Source organism: Xiphophorus couchianus, chromosome 19 (assembly GCF_001444195.1).
Source record: "Xiphophorus couchianus chromosome 19, X_couchianus-1.0, whole genome shotgun sequence".
In the NCBI taxonomy this organism is placed as follows: Eukaryota; Metazoa; Chordata; class Actinopteri; order Cyprinodontiformes; family Poeciliidae; genus Xiphophorus; species Xiphophorus couchianus.
Window position 1 is genome coordinate 2,523,784 of NC_040246.1, and position 21,577 is coordinate 2,545,360.

The following is a 21,577-nucleotide window of genomic DNA, read 5'->3' on the forward strand; positions in this document are numbered from 1 at the left end:
TGATGCTGCCACCACCAAACGGGTCATGTTCGAAGTGCTGTGTATTGTTTGTATGCAGATTATTAAGCAACATAAGAACTAGTGTTTAATAGGAATCTTTATTAATAAGTCAAACAAGGATATATAAAATACACTCCCCATGTGAAAAGAACTCCAAAAACACAACCTTTATATGCCCCTCCCTACCCCACGCCCCACATTTTCTCATGGTCTTCACTTGGCCGCCTGCTGGGCTTGGCGACGAAGCAGCACGTAGATCTTCTCTTTGATCCAGTCCTTGTTGTACGGTTGGTACGTCTGCGTGTCGGCACGATACCTAAGACGGAACGACAGGTTTAGGTCTGTTTGCACCTGACTCCTTACAACAAGACGCCGCCGTTCATTTTGAAAACATACAACTGCTTTGATATTGACCAAAGTCTTCTTGTGCCCCAGAGGATGACCCTTTCCTAATTTTTAGAATAGGAGCTTTAAAAGTTGCTCAAATGGTTACATTTGATAGGTGGACAGCTCTATGTCTCTACGAAGCTGCTAAACTATGAAAATACAAACTCAATTAACAAAAAAAAGGCATGTTAGGAGAGACCTTTAGTTTTCAATATCAAGTTACGATGCTACTTTCTGTTGTGATAAAAAACGCTGTAAATATCAAATATAAAAGAAATTCAACTATGTAATTTAACGTCTAAAAATTGGTACTCTGTCTCTTTAAGAAACGCCTGCTCTTTCTGAAGCTCTGCCTTCAGGAAGTCATCACAACATGGCTCCCCTATTGAACTTTTATCAACTTTTTTTTGCACTGAGAAGTAGCTTGTACAATGAGCTTTGCAGGTGCTCAGTTCCTCCAGGTGTTTGCTAATTGCTGCTGGCTAGTCTGAAGGAGCTGATTGGGGGAGTTGAAAGGGAGGGCTGCTTTGTGGGGCAGAAGCTTGGACACTGTGACTCTGAGGAGGAGCTATGTCCTCGAAGGCGGAGGTAGGTCCACTTAAATTAAATTTTTCTGACTTTGTGAATGTTTCTTTGTTTTTTTTTTTTTTTTTTTTTTTTACTTTTAAACTAAACAACTGAAATGGTTCCAGTGGAGAACACATAAACCTCTTTCATATCAAAGCTCTGTTATAATCACCACCAGAGTATCCACCTCTCCATTTCTGCAGCCTCATTCACAGCACGAGTCGATCGATATGTTTGACTCTTTTTGCAGCACTTGAAATATTTGTCAATTTTTCAGTCTTAAACAAAAGTCCAGTTTACTTCCCTAAATTCTTGTGTAAATATCAGGGAATGTTCATACATCGTCTCTACATCGGGGATGTAAAAGTGTGCCCCGTTGGCCATTTGTAGCTCTTCCAGTGAATGTGTGGCGTAATATTTTACTTACTAGTTTTGTGTTGATTTATAGTCTAATAATAACACTTAAAGGTAGCATCCAAAATGTAAAAGCTTTGTTAGTGTGAAATTTACTTTTTTTTTTTTTTTAAAGATTAACAATCAGGAAGGATTATTTTACATCGACTTACACCAAACAGCTGAGGTCGGCAAGGTCATCGATGAAGTCAAACAGCTGGCTGATGTCGTATGTGATGGACGGACTGTTGGGGTTCATTCTCTTTAAATGCTCCTCATACATCTTACAAACGCCTGCAGGATGCAAAAAATGCAATAGATCACACTGTTGTGGTAAGAACAGACACATAATGCCAGTTCAATGTGAACGAGACATTTGTAGAAATGTCTTCTCAATCTTTCGATCACAGATTCTGACTGGAAAATGAATGAAAATGTACTGCCGGTTGTGGATGGACCAACAATATTTCACTCCATGAAAAAGTGTTTATATTAATGCTTCGATATTGACCTTGTCATTTTGTTATAATAGTGTTGGTGTTCAGGAAAGAGAAAATAGTTCAATTGCTTTTTTGGTTCATGAACTTCAATAGAGCGCAACGTGTTGCGTACTGAGTCACTTTGCTCAATGTCCCCTGGCAAGAAATTTCTTGACGCGTTAAGAGTGTTCAGGTTTTGGTTTGGCAAATGAAAATACAAAAAAAGAGAGAGAGATTTTGAAAGCTTCTGTGACTTTGCAAATGGGCAAATTGTTTTTGTAGCGTTCTGCTTCCGCTTACCTTCCATACATTCATTGACCGATTCATAATCAGCATATGTCCGACCCTCTGGCCTCTTCGTGGGCTGCACCAGCAGGATGGTGTGAGACTGAAATTCATAGTGACACCGTTACATGCAACTAAAAGCAATCGTCTCATTCAAAGCACACTTGTTTTCCAGTAAATAAAAGCTACTTTAAATATATGAATTATGTGTGCGCGCGTTGTTTCAGACGTGACAGTAAATGAGACCTTTCGACAGCAGGCCTTGAATATACAACAGTGCTTTGTTTCTCAGCTCCAACAATATTATGTTAATAAAAATAAAGTTCACATTCCATAAAGCTTACAAAGTGCTATATAGTTAAACGGTGTGAATGAAAATGATTTGTCTGAAACTCCATAAAACCTACAAAAGCGTTATCTCACAAACCAACCCGTATATGGTTATTATCAGTTAAACAGTTAATGATCATTGAATTGCACAGCTTTGGGCTGTTAAGACAATTAAATAACATTTATGATACCAAAACGAGGTACACGTTTATCATTAGGTGGTTATGGCAATCTTAAGTTCTGCTGTGGCGGACACGATGTATATTTTTCACACCCGAAATGACTGACTTTGACTCCCACACTGTAACTTTCACGTTTTCAAATGAACATTTACAGACAGTTTGCTATGAGGAAAATGAAAATGGAAAATGCTACACTCCGTCATTTACGGTTAAAAATGACTAAACAACGAATAACCACCGAAATATGTTGTTAAAGCTGAACTTGCACCAAAATAATTGGTCGTTTTATCGGTGAGCTTTGTTGTTGCCGCATTTAAGTGTGTCTCAGATATTTCACGCTAACGTTAGCTACTGTCTTTACCGTAAGTTTTCGTTTAAGTCGCCATAATTAATTTGACATAACGCGCAGGCTTTGGTTTTCATTGGAAGGTGTAAAACGTAATTTCCGCAACTAAACCTAACATTCAAACGTACCATGTTTTTGGTGGCTTTCGTAGATTTTCAGGGATACCTGTTACGTTCGAGCGAGCTGACCTCTGTCACCGGAAGTACAATTAACTGACAGGAAACAGAATGAAAGAGAGGAGAATATAGTGGAGCTCCGGCGGAAGGCGGAAGCAGCTCCACCGGTGGGCGGAAATACTCATCTTTCACCTCTGAAAAAGTTCATCCTGCTGTTGATATGTTATGTACACAAACAGATCATTGCATACTCGATATTTACCCATAATTTTTCTCCACGTGCTTCTGCTTTATGGAATCACTCAGTGATCATTTGCAACAAAAAGTCCTTATCCAAGAAGGATTGGTGTAGTAAAGGCATTGTTTTTGTGAAAGACCTTGTAGATGTTAACGGGAAAAGTTTTAGAGTACTCAACTTCTTTAATAAATATAACCTTAAAAGCACTGAACCACAATATGACAAAAATATGTAAAGCCACACACCTCAACCTTTCATTCACTTAATCAAGAATACTCTTATAAATTTAAAAATTTCAAATTTTTTCTAAAATTATGACATACATGTGATAATTAATTCATTAATCAGGTCTTAAAATCTATTTTACTCAACTATGAATGAACAAGGATCTTGCTTAGCAGTGGCACATTTAGAAACAGCTATCCTCAACAGTACTCTCATTAAATTTATCAAGTGATCCATTTCTCTAAAGGTAAAAAAAAAAAAAGCTCAATTTAAAATAAGACACCAAATACATCCTGTTGTAGATGTTTTAAGGGTTTTAAATTGAAGTAGATGCATCTGAATTCTGTAAAAACAATTGAGGAATCAATTGATGAGACCCATTTTCTTGTGCCTGTTGGTCTACAGTACTTTACACAATTGGTTGTCACTCAAAATTAATAACATCTCAAATTTTAATTGACACCTATACTACTTTACATTGAACGTCTAGAATAAAATATTTAGGACTTAGTTCATGTAATCCTACTGTTGGGTATGTATATTTATAGGTTGAGGCTCGTGAATAATAGGGCCTGTTATTGTGAAGTATTGGTGGAGCTGCTTCCGCCTTCCACTGGAGCTGTTTCCGCCTTCCACTGGAGCTGTTTCCGCCTGCCTGCGGAGCTCCGCCCCTGCAGCTCGATGGGAGCCGAATCGACTCGAGCAGGAAGCGGACGGATGTTCTGGGAGGAAGGCAGGAACAACAAAAAGGAGGAGGAGTGATTGTCCGGGTTTTAATCCCGCTAAACACAATTTTTAAATAAAGTACACAACATTCGCTGTAGGTAAGTGCGGGTTTTCATGGAGTATTATTAAAGAACCGCATTTAATTTGAGCTGTGGGGTTTACCCAGTGTTAGCCGCTTTAGCTCCGCTGTGCCGTAAAGACAACACTGGCTAACATTGACTAGCCAATGTAGCGTTTACCTAATGGTAAAATGCCCATGTGAGCATTAAAACAGGGTTTACAGCTTTTATCTCAAGCTTACGGTTTCCTGCTTATCATCTAGCATGAGGAAGTCGTTATTGCTCCGTAGCATCTCGGCAAATATTAATGGCGGGCATTTTCTAGGGGATTATTAATCAGCACTGTTGCCACTACTGGAAATCATATTGGCATTCTTAATATACTGATGTGTCCTAATCTTCAAAAGTTTATTGAGGAGTTTAGATCTTGTTTGGCAGGATAGGATTTCCGGATTTCAGACACTTCAATAACACAAATGCAGACAAATATCGTATTAAAGAAATAGCAAGAAGCCTGAAAATAAAACCCCTTAAATCACATCAGCATAGTGTTTGATTGTAAAGTAACAAAATTCCTTAAATTTAAACCTTTAATTTGAGGTAAGTGAATAGATATTTTTTTACATAATTGGTGGCACATTCACTAAAATCTCTCTATCTCTAAAATCCCTTTTAAATAAATGCTGCTGAAGCTTTTCACTATATGCTTTGCTCTTTTGAGGTTGTTCAGAGTTTCAACAAACTTTCAATGAGTAAAATATGACTTCATGTCTTTGTTTCTCTTCATAGTGTTAGTTTTACCCTGGACTGCCAGTATGTGCTTGGTTACAAACATATGCGTGACATTGAGGTTTTTCTTCTAATACGAAGCCGTGTGCAGAGTCTCATAGTCTCTGTTGTGCATGACACATCCTCACAAATGTTGTGACCCAATACTGGAAGGAAGTCTTGTCACAATAACTGTCTCCACTTGTGGACTTCTTACATTATTGTTGTATTCAGAGGAGGTCCTAGCCTGTTTGGAGCCTTGACCCAACCTTAAGATCATCATGTGCCATTGCAGGCACACTTAGTTTCTTTTATTATTTTATTTGAAATAATGTGGAACAACCTAGGATAGTGCTATAAACACACCTAATAAGAAGCATACATACTGTGAGCCACGCAGTTACAAGCACACAATGATGCAAAAAATAAATTCGGTAGAAAATGCAATTAAAATAAGCTGCACCGTTAGTCAAACATTTCTGAAATTCTGTGTACTGCAGTTTCATTTTCACCAAAACACAAATTTCAACACGCAACTGTTAAGAAACCTCTAAGAAATGATCTTTTAATACGACAGTGTACATTATTACACTTCAAGAAACATAAATGAAATTTTCTCAAATGTTTTAAAAAGTCCTACCCTGTGTTAAAATAATTAGTTTTCAATCCAGAAGTAGGCCACCGATTTAACTGCACAACTCTTTATTAATGTGGCCGCCCTTGAGGAGAAGCCGCCCTGGGCCGCCTCCCACATTGCAGATATCGGAAACCGCCACTGGTTGTGCCATTTTGTTCCTAATCACCCAGTTTGAGGTCATTTCAAATGGTTTCAGTGAAGATTGTTCTCTTTATTTGTTTCTGGTGGTCTAATCATGACTGTTTCTTCTTCTTCTACTTCTTCTCTTGCATCAAGGTGAAAGCGGATTGTTTGCATGTGAGCGCAAGTGTCGGCTGAGCCAACATGGCGAACAACGCAGAGGATGTTGAAAACAATATGGTCAGTATGAAGCCTCGGTCACAGCAGTTAGACGACTCTCTCTCTCTCTTTCTGTGTGTCTGTTTCTGGAAAGTGTGGGGTAATAATTACACAACAATTTTTTTTTTTTTTTTTGGTTTAAACATTTTCCGCATCAAAGCGCTGGGTCAGTTTGATGTCATGCAGAGTGGAGAAGTTCCTGTAACGTCAGTAAAGTTTGGTTGTTGTTTGGCCTTTTTGGATCGCAACTGTATATGCTTTACATCTAAGTTCTAGACTTCGTTGAGTTTATGAAGCAATATGGTGCTGTTCAAAAGTATTCACAAAGCTTTAGCTTTTTTACATTTTTTCACATTCCCATCCCAAAAACTGTATTTGTGTCCTGGACCAACAGAAGGTTGTCCAGAATTTTTACACAAGTTGCATATAAATTTAATTAAATAGTAAATCCACCTTTTAGGGCTTATTCCAGTCAGATTTTCACATCTAGAAATTGTTTGTTTGGTTATTCTTCATGGGAACTGGCTGATTCAGTCTGTGGTTAGCAATTTTTTTTTATGACCAGCTTTTCTCTCATTGCTGAATTAAAGCATCCCCAGAGGACGTCGTCGTCGCCACTCTGCTTTACTGTAGGAATGGTGCGTTCGAGGGTTTTCTGCTTATTTTTGGTGTTTAAGTCAAAGTTGTCTCACTGTATTTGTACTAAGAGCACATCAGAGTATAATTAAATCTATTTATTAATTAGTTAACATCTAAAATCAGTTGGTTGTATTAGATTTTATGTAGGGGTTTTAAAGAGAGCTGGATATTGACACACACCACATTTTAAATTCGGAAGGAAATATCACATTTTTCTTATCTTTGAACTTCCATTCATGCACTGCTGTGTCTGTCACATTGAATGCTGCTAAGAAACATGAAAATTTGTGGTTGTAACATAAAAAACTTCTTTCAGCCGCTCTGGTTTACTAATCTGCTGTTACTGTAAATACAGGTGTTTACTTCACAGCTGAAGGACGGAGTCAAAGGCTTGTATATCCTGGGCAGAACATTATTCACTCTAGATGTCGCACTGTAAAACATCACCTGACAGTATTACACTATTACTATAATACTTATTATACACAGTATGACTATTTTTTGCATACCGTGTCATTTTTAGTAATAATTTCTGGTCAGATTTCTGATTCACTGTGGAAATGTCACCCAACACCTGTTGGAGTTGCTGCTAAACGCTGTTTAATTTAACACCAGTTGACTCTGCATCGTGCGTCCTTGGCCTCATTCCCAGGCCTGAGAAACAACGGCGCACAGAACACGGTTCACGTAGCTCTCACCGTTATCACCTGATTTCTGGCAACGCCTCCCGCCGCGCTCTGATCGTGTCTGGTCGAAGTGCTTCATGCTCCCCCAGACTACAAGTATCAACTTGCCTCACAGTCTGGCACTTGAATCTCAAGCACTTATTTTATCTGAATTTAGATGTTAGGTTGGTTTTTTTTCTTTTGCTGACAGAACACATCCTTAAGGGGCTTTACAGCAAGTCTGACATCACTTTTTAGCACCACTGCTGCGCCCTGTTCGGTACTGAAATGCTATAAATTTAGCGCTGAAGTCAGCGGTTTATATGTTGTGGCTGTTCTCACACCCGAGTGAGAAGTCAGCGTCCCTCCGGTTTTCCCTAAAAGGTGAAGTAATGTACGTCTAATTCTGCTTACATTCACAGTTTAGTCTTCATCCTTCTCGGACTATAATTTCCCCCGACTGTTGCTCAACAGCCGAGCCCGAAGCAGCGAGCTCTGTCTCTGCTTGCTGCCACCGACGTTGCAACACGTTTAACTCGGGAAGAACTGCTCCTGTCACAATAAAAAGTTTGGCTGGTCGATGAATTGTCCCAGAAGTTGCTGCGACAAAAGACAATATTGTTGTTTTGAGGCCATTTTCAAAGTAATACAATGGGAAAGGCATAATAACGCAAGAACACATTCTGAAAGATCAACGAACCTTATACGCTAATGACTATTTAAGACTGGGACTGGAAGACATTTAAATGGACAAAATAAATAAACAAAACAACAAATAAAATGAGTTATGAAGTTTCTGTACACAAAATTGTCCTTCAAAAAGGGGCTAGTTGGGACCAAAGCACCAGAGTGAAAATTGTCGTCATCCAGTCTTTAGTAGAAAGAGTCAAACAAATGCAAAAGTGGTTTTGATTTATCCTGTGGTGAACTGATTCATCGTGACAGGATTAGGAACAACGATGTGTAAAAATGCAGGTCAGGTCGTTAAACCCCCAGATGGCCCACACCTGATATTAATTTCAGGAACTGAGATTGTAAACCTGACAGAGTGATGGGAAAAACGTTATAACGGACAAAGAGAAAAACGGCAAACTTTATTAATATACAGCAACTTTTAATGTGTCCAGAGAATATTTCTGTTATTTATAACATTTTGCTTCATGAACTTCATCATTTATTTTAGATTTTGCCAAACACCCACTAGTTGTGTACTGTCTTGTACACCTTACTGATGTTCTGCTTTTTACAAAATAACACAAAGTATTAGCTGGTTTTCTACTTAAATAGTCAAATTTTTAACATATGTGTTAATATCAACGTGACAAACACTTGATATTAACTGTGAAACAGCGTTTCCATTAAAAAAAAGACAGGTGGCGCTCCTTCAGCTTCAACCTCATCATTTTTTCATGACTGGAAATATTTCCAAACAGCCATTTTTGTCCTCCTTGGAAGTGAGCCGACATTTTTGTAGTTTACTTTCAGCCGGCTGTAAGGCAGTGTGCAGCAGTGGAGAAGGTAATGCACGTGAAAAAACTCCCATCAACCTTCCTCTGGAATCACACTAATACAAGTCTAAGCTCTAGAAACTTGGGGTGCACCGATTCCAATTTTGGCCAATAGCAAATGTTTTTCTATGTGAAAAGTCACTAAACTAAATGAAGAGAAAAAGAAGAGAAAAGTTGCTAAGTTGGCAAAAGCGGGGGGGCTATTGTTAACTGCGCATGTGCAGATGTAATGTGATTTACGACTTTTGCGGAGGCAGATAAGATCAGTTTCACATGTAAGTATCTCCCAAAGTTAAATAAATCGGCTTATCGGTGCATCCCTAGTAAGATCAGTTTTAGAAAACCTCTGTGTACTTTGACGATAAGTTGGATGTTTTAAGTTGCTTCATACATTTTCTTCACCTGTAAAAGGAATAACAGAGTTTTTCACTCACTGATTACTTGACAAAAAGTCTTGTATTGACATCTGCAGCTGGAGTGAGTACAGCTTCCTGCTTCAGTCGCTCGGTAACCGGAGCAGAACCGGGTGCAGTGTTGATGTTTGCACCTTCCTCCTCTGCTCTGTGTTCAACTCCAGCAGCAACCATGCTGTTCCGAATCTGCTTTCGATGAAAGAATCTTTAAACGTCTGTGCTCAGCCGATGACTGAATCTGCTGGTCATTACAAGGAAACTAAAGAAAAGCTCAAAGAGGTAGAATCTCCCCAACACAAAAATGCAAAGGAACAAACTTCCCAACTCTTTAAGAACTTCATTAAGAGAGTGGGAGTTCATCCAACTGGCCAGATTGATTATGGAAATGTGACATGTTGTATCCTTCCAAGTCTTGCATACGAATCATAACGAGGCTCCTTCTGCTTTTTTGCCTGAAGGACCAACAGCAGGCGAACACGAGCCCAGAGGCCGTCCAGCAACCCCAGGAGGCCCCGGCGACGAGAGCCAGGTCCAGGGGAGGCTCTGGCGATGAGGGAGGGGGCGATGGCTCCGGACCCGAGCCGAACGGCCAGCCCCCGGCCGCCCATCCCGCTCAAGTGGTGGAGAACGAAGAGGAGGAGGACGAGGAGATGACCTTGAAATACGGGGCCAAGCACGTCATCATGCTCTTTGTTCCCGTGACGCTGTGCATGGTGGTGGTGGTGGCGACCATAAAGTCCGTCAGCTTCTACACCAAGAACGACGGCCAGAGGCTGTGAGTGCTTTATGAGCCTTATCAGGCGCTGAACGGGGGCGTCACTGTGGACTCTGACCTCATTTAAAACCACTCACACCTCTGGTTGTCTTGGCGTGTAGTAAAACAGAACTACCACTAGGTGGAGGCATTGTGTGTTTCTTTTTCTTTAAATTCTGTCAGCAATTGACAGAATAACAGGTCATGTGGACCAACCCGTTGTTTCTAGGAAACAGTAAAAACATTGATCAAATATGTAAGAGGAAGGAATCTTTTTCTAAAGTTTGTGGATGTAAGAACTCCATTGGCACAGTGGTTAAACTTTTATCTCTTAAAAATATGTTTTCACACTTGAAAGTGAATTTGGTCTATCATAAGCTTTATGAGAGCTGTGTTTAGAACATAACATATATTTTTAGATATTTTTTTAATGTATCAGTTGTGCCATATATGAGCTACTGCATGAGGCGACAACCTGAAGGGAAAAGTGAAACACTTTTTTAAAGTCGAAAGATAGCTTTGGGGCAAGTTGAGCTCAGTTATGATTCCGTCCTGCTGCTTTTTTTTCTCTCCAGTTATTATTATTATTTTTAAATAAACGACAATTTAGCTTTAATTTACAAAAGGGGTCTCAAACTCCAGTCCTCGAGGGCCGCAGTCCTGCAACTTTTAGATGTGCCTCTGCTGCACCACAACTGAATAGAATAATTAGGTCATTAGCAAGGATCTGGAGAACTGATCTACACAAGGAGGAGGTAGTTAAGCCATTTCATTCTGGCGTTTTGTACCTGTGGCGCATCTAAAAACTGTAGCTCTGGGGTCCTCGAGGACTGGAGTTTGAGACCTCTGATTTACAACATGGGAAAAAAAACGTTATTTTACCGGTTGAATCGTGTACAACAAATAAAATACACTCAATGGAAAAAATGTGACTTATTTAGAAAAAAACAGGGGGAAACAGAGGGCGTGTTTCATATTTGCTAAATATGAAAAGTGGTTGATCTGGTGATGAGAGAGGACATTTGTGCTATGATGACTATTGGAGGTCATGAAATGCTTCCGACTGTTTTTGTGATCAGATCTATATATTTCTATATGTATATACACACATATACCTACACAATTTTTGAGATACTTTTGTTTCCAACATCGTCTCCAGGATCTACACGCCATTCCCTGAAGAGACGGACACCGTAGCACAGCGAGCCGTCAACTCCATCCTGAACGCCACCATCATGATCACTGTGATTATCGTCATGACTCTGGTGCTGGTGTTGCTGTACAAATATCGCTGCTACAAGGTACATTAATCTTCAGTGATATAGTGAATAAATATGGAGATTTTTTTTCCCTTTCTAATTCAGGTTACATTTGCTTTTGTTACCATTTTACATTTTATATTGCAAAAGGAAGGTCGGTCAAGATAATGGTACCCAACTAAACTGGTTCCCTAAACTTATTTTTATATTTTGTCAACCATAGTCTTCAGTGTGCGTAGCCACACCCATCTTTGCGCTTTTTCTTATTTTAGAAAGAAATATAATACTTATTTTAAGAAAATTTTGCGTGAAGCTGCAGTAAAGCATATTTGTGTGAAAACTTTCACAGATGTTTGATTAAATTGGAAAAAAAAAGAAGAAATCCTAATTAAAACTTCCTGTTCCTTCAGTGACAACACTGGAACAAACACACAGATTAACCAAGCTGCTCTAGCCATGCTACATGCTAACCAGTCTCATGTTTCCTTTCTCAGGTGATCCAAGGCTGGCTGTTTCTCTCCTCCCTCCTTTTGCTCTTCTTCTTCTCCTTCATCTACCTCCAGTAAGTCTCGCTAACGTACATTTAAATTCATTTTTCCGAACGTACCAATGGGTTTCCGTGCGTGCGGAGGAGTCTGCCACTTCCTGACGTTCGTCAACTTTCCGTTAGGGAGGTTTTCAAAACCTACAACGTAGCCATGGACTACTTCACCCTGGCGATAGTAGTGTGGAACTTCGGCGTGGTCGGCATGATCTGCATTCACTGGAAAGGACCTCTGCGGCTCCAGCAGGCCTACCTCATCATGATTAGCGCCTTGATGGCGCTGGTTTTCATCAAATACCTGCCCGAGTGGACCGCCTGGCTCATCCTGGCAGTCATATCCGTTTACGGTAAATCTTCTCGTCCATTTCCTAACCCTCCAAAAACTCAGGGTTTTTTGTTTTTGTTAGTTTTTTTTTTCCCTTTTACCAACATTTAAAGTTCATACAGCGGCTGCCAGACATGTGGTTTTTATTTCAACCTCATAAACATATGACATGTCGGGGCACAGGTTACACTGTTTTTCCTTTGTGGTAACAAAAAGGAAAACAAAAACCCCCCAGCAGAATCAGACACGGATTTATTGTCATTGCACAGAAGCACAACGAAATTCATGCCGGTACGGCTTGTCCAAAGACAAACAAACAACATAAGACGTGGGTAGACGGGTGCCTGAGGCGGCCGCCATCGTGGGAGACGCTGCCCTTTTGTTAGACGAGAAAAAAAACAACAGCTCGAGGGTAGAAGAGGGGAAAAAATTGTATCCGCACATGAATAACAACGTATTGTCAACACAAAGCATGTGGAGTGGGAAAACGGGTCCCAGGTTTAGCATATGTTGTCACACTACAACCACCAGTGTTTTGGTTTGTTTTCCAACATCCAGTTAAAAATTTACAGAATCGGCTGCAAGTGCTTTGGAGCACGACCCATTCGCCCAATCGTAGAGACAATCTGAAAAAAACACAAAACGATTTTAGCGGGTTTGACACAACAACTTTTACCAAGTTAACTATAACATTTTTTATTATTGTGTGCCATGCTGAGACAAACTAATTTCTCCCCTTCGGGGATCAGCAAAGTATTATCTAGCTAGCTAGACTAGTTAACCAGGTCACTCCTGCATCAGTGATTTCAGTGATCACCGAACTTTAAAAAATCCCATCTTTCAATTCTGATTTTGGCCAATAATATTTTTTGGTTGCTACATACAGTCACTAAGTTGGCAGTAGAGCGGTTATTGCTACAGCCATACAGGCTTTCTACGGTAGATACTGACTACTGTGACATCAATCTGACCGACCCCTGATATATGCTGACAAATTATTTTTTCCTTTCTTTTTGGCCGATTCTTGAAGCCGATGTAATCTTTTTTTTTCTTTTTCTTTCTCGAGATACACATGATTAAAATGACAGTGATACTCAAATCTAAATTTAAACAAAAAAGAATCACTCAGCGTGCCAACATATTGGCAAACACATACATGTACTGGCTGATGCCAGTACTAGAAAGAAACCACAAATATCGTCAAAAAAAAATCAGCCGGTCGATCAGTTTCTCATGTAAGTAACGGCCAACGTCCCAAAATTAAGGGAAACTGGGCCAATTTATCAGTGGCTGATTTATCTGTGCACCCATAAAAGAAGCCATTTAAAGGAGAAGATTTAGGACTGCAGGAGCCAGAAAATCTGCGGTTTCTTATTTGTAGCTGTCGATGACGCCTCATAGACATGATGTTCCTGATTTTCATCGTCTCTCCGATCACAGACCTGCTGGCTGTGCTCTGCCCCAAAGGACCGCTGAGGATTCTTGTAGAGACGGCTCAGGAGAGAAACGAACCCATTTTTCCAGCTCTCATCTATTCTTGTAAGTCGGATAAGATAAGATCTTCAGTCTGTTTTTTTTTTTTTTAGGTATCACACAGTAGAGACAATATTATGGCTAAGATTTATTAGCTTGTTCATAATTTTGAAGAGTCTAGAAAAGCGCGTGTTTGATTTGATTGCTGATCTGAATAAATATGGAGAATGTAATGGGGAATGAAATGTGAGATTCCAAACGTAGCATCTGAATCCATTAGTTAAAGATAAAAATCAGGGTTTGTTGGAAAATGAAATGTTTTTTCTGCAGTGAATATATTTAGGCCATAACCTGTATTTTTAGCTTAGCATATCACAACCTGTTATTTCTGTCATTTATCATACTGATTTTTAATTGCTAAAAATAAATCAAATATTAGGAAACGGCTACCTCACTGTTTTTTTGGTGTAAATGTACTTTTGTGTGTATTTAGAACTGCATTGCAATTCTCACGTTTCACTAATTTTATTACTCATGACTTATTAAAATGTCCTGAAATTAACCAATAATTGATTCCAAACTGTGACTTAAAGAGTCTGCGTTTCACATAATTCAGTTTTATTAAGTATTATATATTTTATCTGATGTAAGTTCATCCAGGCGCCAAATAAAATAGTGAAATGAACCTTAACCACACCGCCGAAATGGAAGCTTCTTTTAGATTTTGTGTTTAATTTCTTTCTTTTTTTTTCTCATTTCCTTCTTCTCCAGCTACAATGGTGTGGCTCGTCAATATGGCCGACACCGACAGGCCAAAGAGGAACTCCGCAGAAGCGTCTCCACCTCAACAACAGACTCAAGACTGTGAGTAGGGATTCAGATAAGGGAGTAGGGATTCAGTCCCAGGCAATCTTTAATATTCGAAACTCATGGTTGTTCGTCAGCAGCCGTAGAGTCTCCGGCGCCGTCGAGTCCCTCGCAGGACGACGGCGGCTTCACCTCCTCCTGGGTCAGCCAGCAGGAGCACCGGCTGGGGCAGCTCCAGTCCACCGAGGAGACCAGACGGGAGATCCAACAGATGCCGTCTTCGCGTCCGCCTGTGGAAGAAGACGATGAGGAGAGTGAGTGCTTGAAATTCAATCTTTTTATTTTTATTTAATCTTCATTTTACCAGGATAAAAAAATATATATATATTATTATATTAAAAACCTGACCGAGTGCCTTTTAATTAGTGGTATTGGATATAAAACTGGCCAGAAAACTAAATATTTACATGGGTTCACGTGGGGGTGTTTTCGCCACTGTGTCTTTATTAACTGCAGCTACGTTTCCAATAATCGTATAATTGCACAAATTGGAGTGTTTCTTCATGGAAACATGGCAATTAAAAAAAATAAGCAGAAAGTGTTTTTTGATCAAATGTTTCCATGCAAGGATGAGGTGGTTTTTCGGCTGTGTTGAAATTAGCGCGTTTCGCAAAATTGCAATAGAAACTCTCTTTTCACATGGTGATCAATAACCAGATGTTAGCACTGGAAGGAAAGACGACAGGAAGTGGTCGGAGGACGACGGCGCGGCATGTTTCTTAACCACTTATCATGTGAACAAACTTATTCACGTGTGATTTTAATTGCGTTTCTTATTTATTGCAAACACCACAATTACGAAATTGTGTTTTACCAACGTCAACAGGATATCGACAAACTCTTGTGTACATTTGTAATGGAAATTTGCCATGATCCCCTAAATGATAAAGCAACACCTTTGCTGGGGTTCCCACTGGTTGCGCTCAAGTCCATTTCCAGTGAATAGTAATTTAATAAAACCGAGGGATTAGAAATAAAACGTTAGATGTCATCAGCGCAAAAGGGAAACTTTCTGTTCAGTGTGAACTGTCTCTTTGCCCTAAATAAGCCTAAATCATTAAAATATCACTCCATCACTAGAACGACAGCGGACTAGGAATGACTTCTTAATGTAGATAGCGCTATGTTTACCTGTTTTTAACTTTGTTTAAAGATGGAACTAACATTTCCATGTTTTTGTCTGTTTCTTTAAAAGAAACGGAGCTCAAAAAAGTGACACCTGACTTTTTCCGTGCCTCTTCGTTTAAAATGATAAATTCACTTTTGTGCAGATAGCTGGAAAATTAATCAAACTTGATAAATGATGACAACATAAAAGGTAAAGAAATTTGGGGATTTGGAACAAAACACTAATAGATTGACAGCATAGAGGGAAACCTTTTGTTCACTGTGTCTTTAAATAACTTGGGATTACTTTTTTAAATGTGGAAGCAAATAGCAAATTAATCAGCTTAATTGTAATTATTGAAATAATCGTCAACTAATTTAATAATTGATTCATTCTTAACTGGAGTACGTAGCCGCAAGAAAAGGTCATTTAGTGAAATAAAACAACATATTCTGAGAATTAATTACACCAAAAAAAATACATACGTTTTGAATTTAGGAGAAAAAACACCTTTGCATGTGAATATGTTATAACCAAAATTTCTCTAAGTGGTAAAGTTTTAGCTTCACCCAGTCCAGATTTACTAAAGGGACGCTATGTCGTTGCTTTTTAGGCAGTAAAATGTACATTTTCTTATTTAAAAATGAATTCAGTTGTTTGTTTGTTTGCATATTGCATTTCTAATATTGTATAAAAAAGGGTGAAGTGGTTAAATGAAAAATCTGCAGAATAAAAAAAAAAAGTTAAACAATTTTATTCGATTAATCGTCAGGACAATTGATCAATTAATCGCCAGAATAATCGATTATTCAAGTGCTTACCATCTCCTGTATAATGACGGTGCAAAACAAGGCAGGTTTATTTCTGAAGCCCAAATCACACAGATGGTCGTTCAAAGAGTTTGACAGAGGCGAGACCATCAGGCCCCAAAAAGGAAAGTGTTCAAACACGGCTACACTTGTATTCATAAACAGCCATAATGGTACATTATGAGTTCGTTGGCTTCCCTTCCCAGTTTTAACATGAACATGAGCTTTGTAATCTTTAGCCCATTAAATGGCAGATTCTTTTCTGCTTTGTCGCCTCCGTTTCCTTCTCGGCAAACATATAAAAACATTTTTGGAATGTTTCTTTACGCGTCCTCTCTCTCTCGCCGTGCCGCAGTCACTCCTCCTTTCAGTCGAAACAGATTAGGAAGTGATCATTTATGGCAATTGCTAGTTTTTATGTTCTTTATCCATCTGGACACCCCGTGCTCTTTCTAACTTAAATCTTCTGTAAATATGGGGCTCTTTATTTTTACTTTTTTTTTTTCCCCACAATAATTACAGCTGTGAAAAGCAGGGGGGGGGGTTGTTTTCTGGCTGAACTTGGAAGCGTTTATAGTCGACTACACCCTAAAAAATGTGGCGACCTCCTCCTGTGTTCTCAGGGGGCGTCAAGCTGGGGCTCGGGGACTTCATCTTCTACAGCATGCTGGTGGGGAAGGCCTCGGCCACGGCCAGCGGCGACTGGAACACCACGCTGGCCTGCTTCGTAGCCATCCTCATCGTGAGTGCTCAGCCGCTTATTTTCACGTCAAGCGCACGCCACCGCAGTCTGCTCTTTCTCTTTCAGCGCCATATCTGTCCTCAATTTATGCAAACCGCTTGACTTTTTAAAAAAAAAAGACTTAAAAAAAAAAGGATCTGTTTGGTTGCAGAGATGAGTTTGTTTGGATCATAATCACAGAGTGTGTTATGTTCGTCTCTTCACCCCACACACCCTCTCCCCTCCCCCCCTGCAGGGTTTATGTCTGACTCTTCTCCTGCTCGCCATCTTCCGGAAAGCTCTCCCCGCTCTGCCCATCTCCATCTTCTTCGGCCTCGTCTTCTACTTCGCCACGGATAACCTGGTGCGGCCGTTCATGGACGAGCTGGCGCTGCACCAGTTTTACGTTTAGCAGGACCACGCGACCCCGAGACGACCCTCACCCGCACAGCACGACAGCGCTCGCCCCCCTTCCCCACCGCCTTCACCTTCCCCTCTGCGGCCCGGGAGAACAAAGAACGACGCAGCCGTCCCTCATACCAACACCTCCTCACGATGCTGGAACACGACGACGGCTGCTCTTAAAGGTTTTACGACCCTTTTTTTTTTTTTTAAAGAGACATTTTTTCATCGAGATGACAGGTAATCTTCAGCTTGGCCAGCAAATAGAGATCTCAGGAGGCTCTTTAGTTTCCATCTCCTTCATCAAGGGGCTTTACAGCAGGTGCCTTCCTCAGGGACACCTACACAGTAGCTGCTTCAAGAAGAGGGAGTATTCTCTTTAAGATTATAGCAAAAACCTCTCTGGTCCATTTCAGCTCCAAACCTTTACTGCGCCTTTCATCAAAAACAACGGACGGACGGACGGACAGCACCGCCGGCCAGTAGATAGTGACGTGTAGTTTGAACGTGTACGAGACGTCGGAGCGCGCTTCGCTCGCTGCTGTTAAAGAGTGAAATATTAATTGCGTCATTATCGTTTTGCTTTACTTAAGGAACAAGATTCAAACTTGACTGATTTTTACGCCCACAAAGGCGAACGCCTCATCGGACAAGAGTCTCCGTTTCCGACGACGAAAGCGCGGGCGGGGGGAGGGTGATCCGAGTTTTCCCACGCAAGCCACCGAGCGATTCCGCTGGAGCACTCTGAGAGTTCAGTGCCTTGCTCGAGGGCATTTCAGTAGTTGTCGTTATAATTGTGTGACAGACATGTGCTATGTTTTGTTTTGCCTTCCTCCCCGAAATCTGTCCAGGGATTGTAACCTGTGATCATCCGGTCACAAACTCTAAACCTTTAGGCTACTGCTGCCCTCATGACGCTCGCCTGGTGCTGTTTGGAACTGTGCTCACATCAAACACTGAACTTTACTGCATCACACGGATGCCGCCGGGATACATTTTCTCCTTAATTGTGCTGAAAAGAAATTGCTCTTTGCTTTGTTTTGGGTTTTCTTTTTTTTATCGGGGTAAGTGTTTAGACATCTAAAATTGTGTAATGTCCGCAGCCTTTGGTGCTACTAAATGACAGAATCTGGTATTTTTTGGAAAACCATTCACAATTCTCTCATGCGTCGTAAGGTGTTTCGGCCACAGACAAAAAAATCAAACCTAAAATACGTAGTCTGGTTTAAATAAAAAAAAAAATAAAAAAAACTTTGAATAATGAACTAACATTGAATATGAAGGAGGACCAGCTGCACTGATTGCTTCTTTGTTGCACTCGGGTTTTGTGCTTTTGAAGAACCCCTGAGGGAACAAAAGAGTAATATTTGCTGTGAGACGGCTTTTACTCCCTGTTTTTGTTTATAGGGAAACTTGCTTTAGTTTCCTTCACAGGCTTTTGTGTGTTATGCGAGATTGTTCCAATTCCGATTTTGTTCTTTTTTTTAATAAACAGTGAAACATGAAGTGTTTTCTTTTTAACACTTGTAGAGTTTTGCTGCGCGTAACACAACTGACTAGATACTAAGATGCCATGTTGAACCGTGTGGTGGAAGGACAATAGTGTCTGGAATCTCATTAAAACGGCTTTTAAGACAGAAAAAGTGGCTAAAATATACTCACCACATGCTGACGTACACCAAATCATCTTATAGATAGGTAATCTAGACTTAAACATTTTAAACAATATTTTATGGTATTTGTTATAATAAGTGACAATAAGAAGTATTTTTTTTTAGTTAACTGTATGGCTGTTACTGCAAATATATCTGTTAATAAACATACCCATTTTAAAACAGGACTCTTCAGGGCCCCACTTACATAAAGATGTCAGATTTATTTTTATTTTTTTAAATCACTAAACTGCAGAGAGTAACTGCATTTAATTATATTTTCTCATGTATATATATTTATTAATGAAAATAAAGTAAACAGTAATTTTGTTTTTCATGTCAACGATAAACGATGCCAATTGACATGCCACTAACTCCTGATCACCCAACCCGGCTTCCACCCAGTGCCTCGTTCTCTTGGTGAGCAAATCGGGGAGTGGATTGCACCAAATCTTGATTTTAAAGAGAAGAAAACAAAGTTGGTCAAGTTTAACAACATCTCTGACCCACCAACAATAAACCAGAAGTTTCTGATTCTACTTCAAATGGTTTGTGACCAACATGGGGTCCTGATCATGGACTGATGCTGGCTTTTAAACGATCCACTGACCTAGGTACCGTGTTGCAGTTTGTACTTTTTTAGGCGCACGATTCATCAAAGGAGGGATCTTAAGGCCTGTACTTGTGTAGCGCTTTATGTAGTCCATTCACGCACACATTCACAATCTTCTGGTGGCAAGCTGCTGGATAGTAGCCACGGCTACCATCCACGGCGACACTGGACCCTGTGAACACCACCAGCAGGCAAGGCAGGTGGTGCAGGTTGCCGAAGCGCACAATGACCTGCAAACCACCATTTACAAGACAAACTTCTTCCATTCTCGCCACCGTCACCCAAGACAAAACAGCGTCCAACCTTGTACTAGCAGGATGTACCTAATCCAGTGGTTGGTGAGTAATTTTTATCCAGCTATCATTTATTTCAGGTATTCATTCCTTGTTCTCCTTTAGCATGCAGACCGGAGGTCAGGCTGTGACACGACTCAGCAGCCTATAGGCTAGTTTCATTGTCATATTACACAGTTACAAAACGAAGTGACACTTGGAACTGATGCTAAGCAAACGATGTGGAAAATTGTGAAAATTCCTTGGTAATTTCTCACACCAGCATTCCTCACTCACCATCTCCTGGTGCCAGTCGGCTGATGGGAGCAGTTGGCCTTCTGCCTGTAGTGCTAACCACCGTTGTTGTCTCCATAGGAACTGTTTAGCCGCATTGGCCCGCACACTGGCAGCTTAGGGCGGCTTACCCAGAATGTTTCGGCTCATATTGTGACTTGCCTAACAAGTCCTCAGCGATGCCTCTGTGTGGAATGTCAACTCTGAAGCTACACGGTTAATTTCTAGGCTCCTGGTTCAGATAGGGTCGCTAGATTGCCTTGAAAGCATTGCAGCAAAATCTCCCACTTCTTTCACTTTTAGCAGATGTTAAGCATATTTTGTACGTTTTCATTCTTAATAAATGGCTAAGGAAAACCCTGTCAAGACTTTGCTCTATCTCTACAGGTGTGAACATAAAGCCACTGTAATTATTACTCAGTCTTTTCCATCACTGCAAAGTAGCTTCTGCTCAGTCAAATTGAACTTTTGTGTATATAATCATCAACTGTAAACACGAACTTTGACTGGACCATTCAAACACTTGAATCATGTCAGTTCTAAACCATGCTATTGCAGCTCTGGTACAGCTAAAAGAGTGGAGTGCCTCCTCTGGGTCAGCGACATGGTCCTGCCCCAAGTGGAGGAGTTCAAGTGTCTCTGCGTCTTGTTCACAAATTCGATTTTCCGGTTGATCTATCTTGAAACAGGAAAGAGTCTGAGGACATAAGTGAGTTTCCTCCAAAGGGTTTCTGGGCTCTCCCTTTGAAATAGGGTGAAACGTTCGGTCATCCGGGAGGGACTCAGAGTCGCTGCTTCTACACATTGAGAAGAACCAGGTGAGGAGGCTCAGGCATCTAGCTAGGATGCCTGAGCCTGGAGGCGTCCCTGCTGAGGGGTTTTGAGTACGTCCCACAGGGAGGAAATCAAGAAGAAACCCCAGGACACACGCTGTAGGGAGTATGTTTCTCGGCTGGACGGGGAACGCTGGGATTTCTCCATAAGAGCTGGCCCAAGAGAGGGACGTTTGGGCTTTTCTGTTTTGGGCTGCTTCCTTCGTGATCTGACCCCAGATTAAGCGGATGATAATGGATGGCTGTATGTAGCTCTTGTTGTATTCTTACAGTTGTTATCCTGCTGAAAGGTAAACCTTCACCCCAGTCTCTCTCTTCCAGGATTACCCCATATTTATGTGCACCTATC

The 21,577-nt window shown here is 40.5% G+C and overlaps 2 protein-coding genes across 4 annotated transcripts; one reads left to right on the forward strand and one right to left on the reverse strand.

The window, feature by feature from the left end:
* Window positions 1-79: 79 nt before the first annotated feature.
* On the reverse strand, window positions 80-3,264 carry LOC114134635 (enhancer of rudimentary homolog). The gene is made up of 4 exons (XM_028001362.1): window positions 3,098-3,264; window positions 2,127-2,214; window positions 1,521-1,641; window positions 80-316 (listed from the first exon to the last, which is right to left on the reverse strand). Exons 1-4 carry the CDS (start codon window positions 3,098-3,100, stop codon window positions 214-216), a joined length of 315 nt encoding a protein of 104 aa, XP_027857163.1. The 5' UTR covers window positions 3,101-3,264; the 3' UTR covers window positions 80-213.
* A 956-nt stretch (window positions 3,265-4,220) lies between these two features.
* psen1 (presenilin 1) lies at window positions 4,221-19,070 on the forward strand. Of its 3 annotated transcripts, none has more exons than XM_028001341.1 (11): window positions 4,221-4,372; window positions 6,015-6,098; window positions 9,761-10,077; window positions 11,216-11,357; window positions 11,810-11,877; window positions 11,986-12,206; window positions 13,625-13,723; window positions 14,429-14,521; window positions 14,602-14,778; window positions 17,065-17,183; window positions 17,419-19,070. In XM_028001341.1, exons 2-11 carry the CDS (start codon window positions 6,063-6,065, stop codon window positions 17,572-17,574), a joined length of 1,428 nt encoding a protein of 475 aa, XP_027857142.1. In that variant the 5' UTR covers window positions 4,221-4,372; window positions 6,015-6,062; the 3' UTR covers window positions 17,575-19,070. The 3 variants fall into 3 exon arrangements, with proteins under 3 accessions (XP_027857142.1, XP_027857143.1, XP_027857144.1); XM_028001342.1 differs by having other exon boundaries at window positions 14,605-14,778; XM_028001343.1 differs by having other exon boundaries at window positions 9,770-10,077.
* The last annotated feature ends 2,507 nt before the right edge of the window (window positions 19,071-21,577 follow it).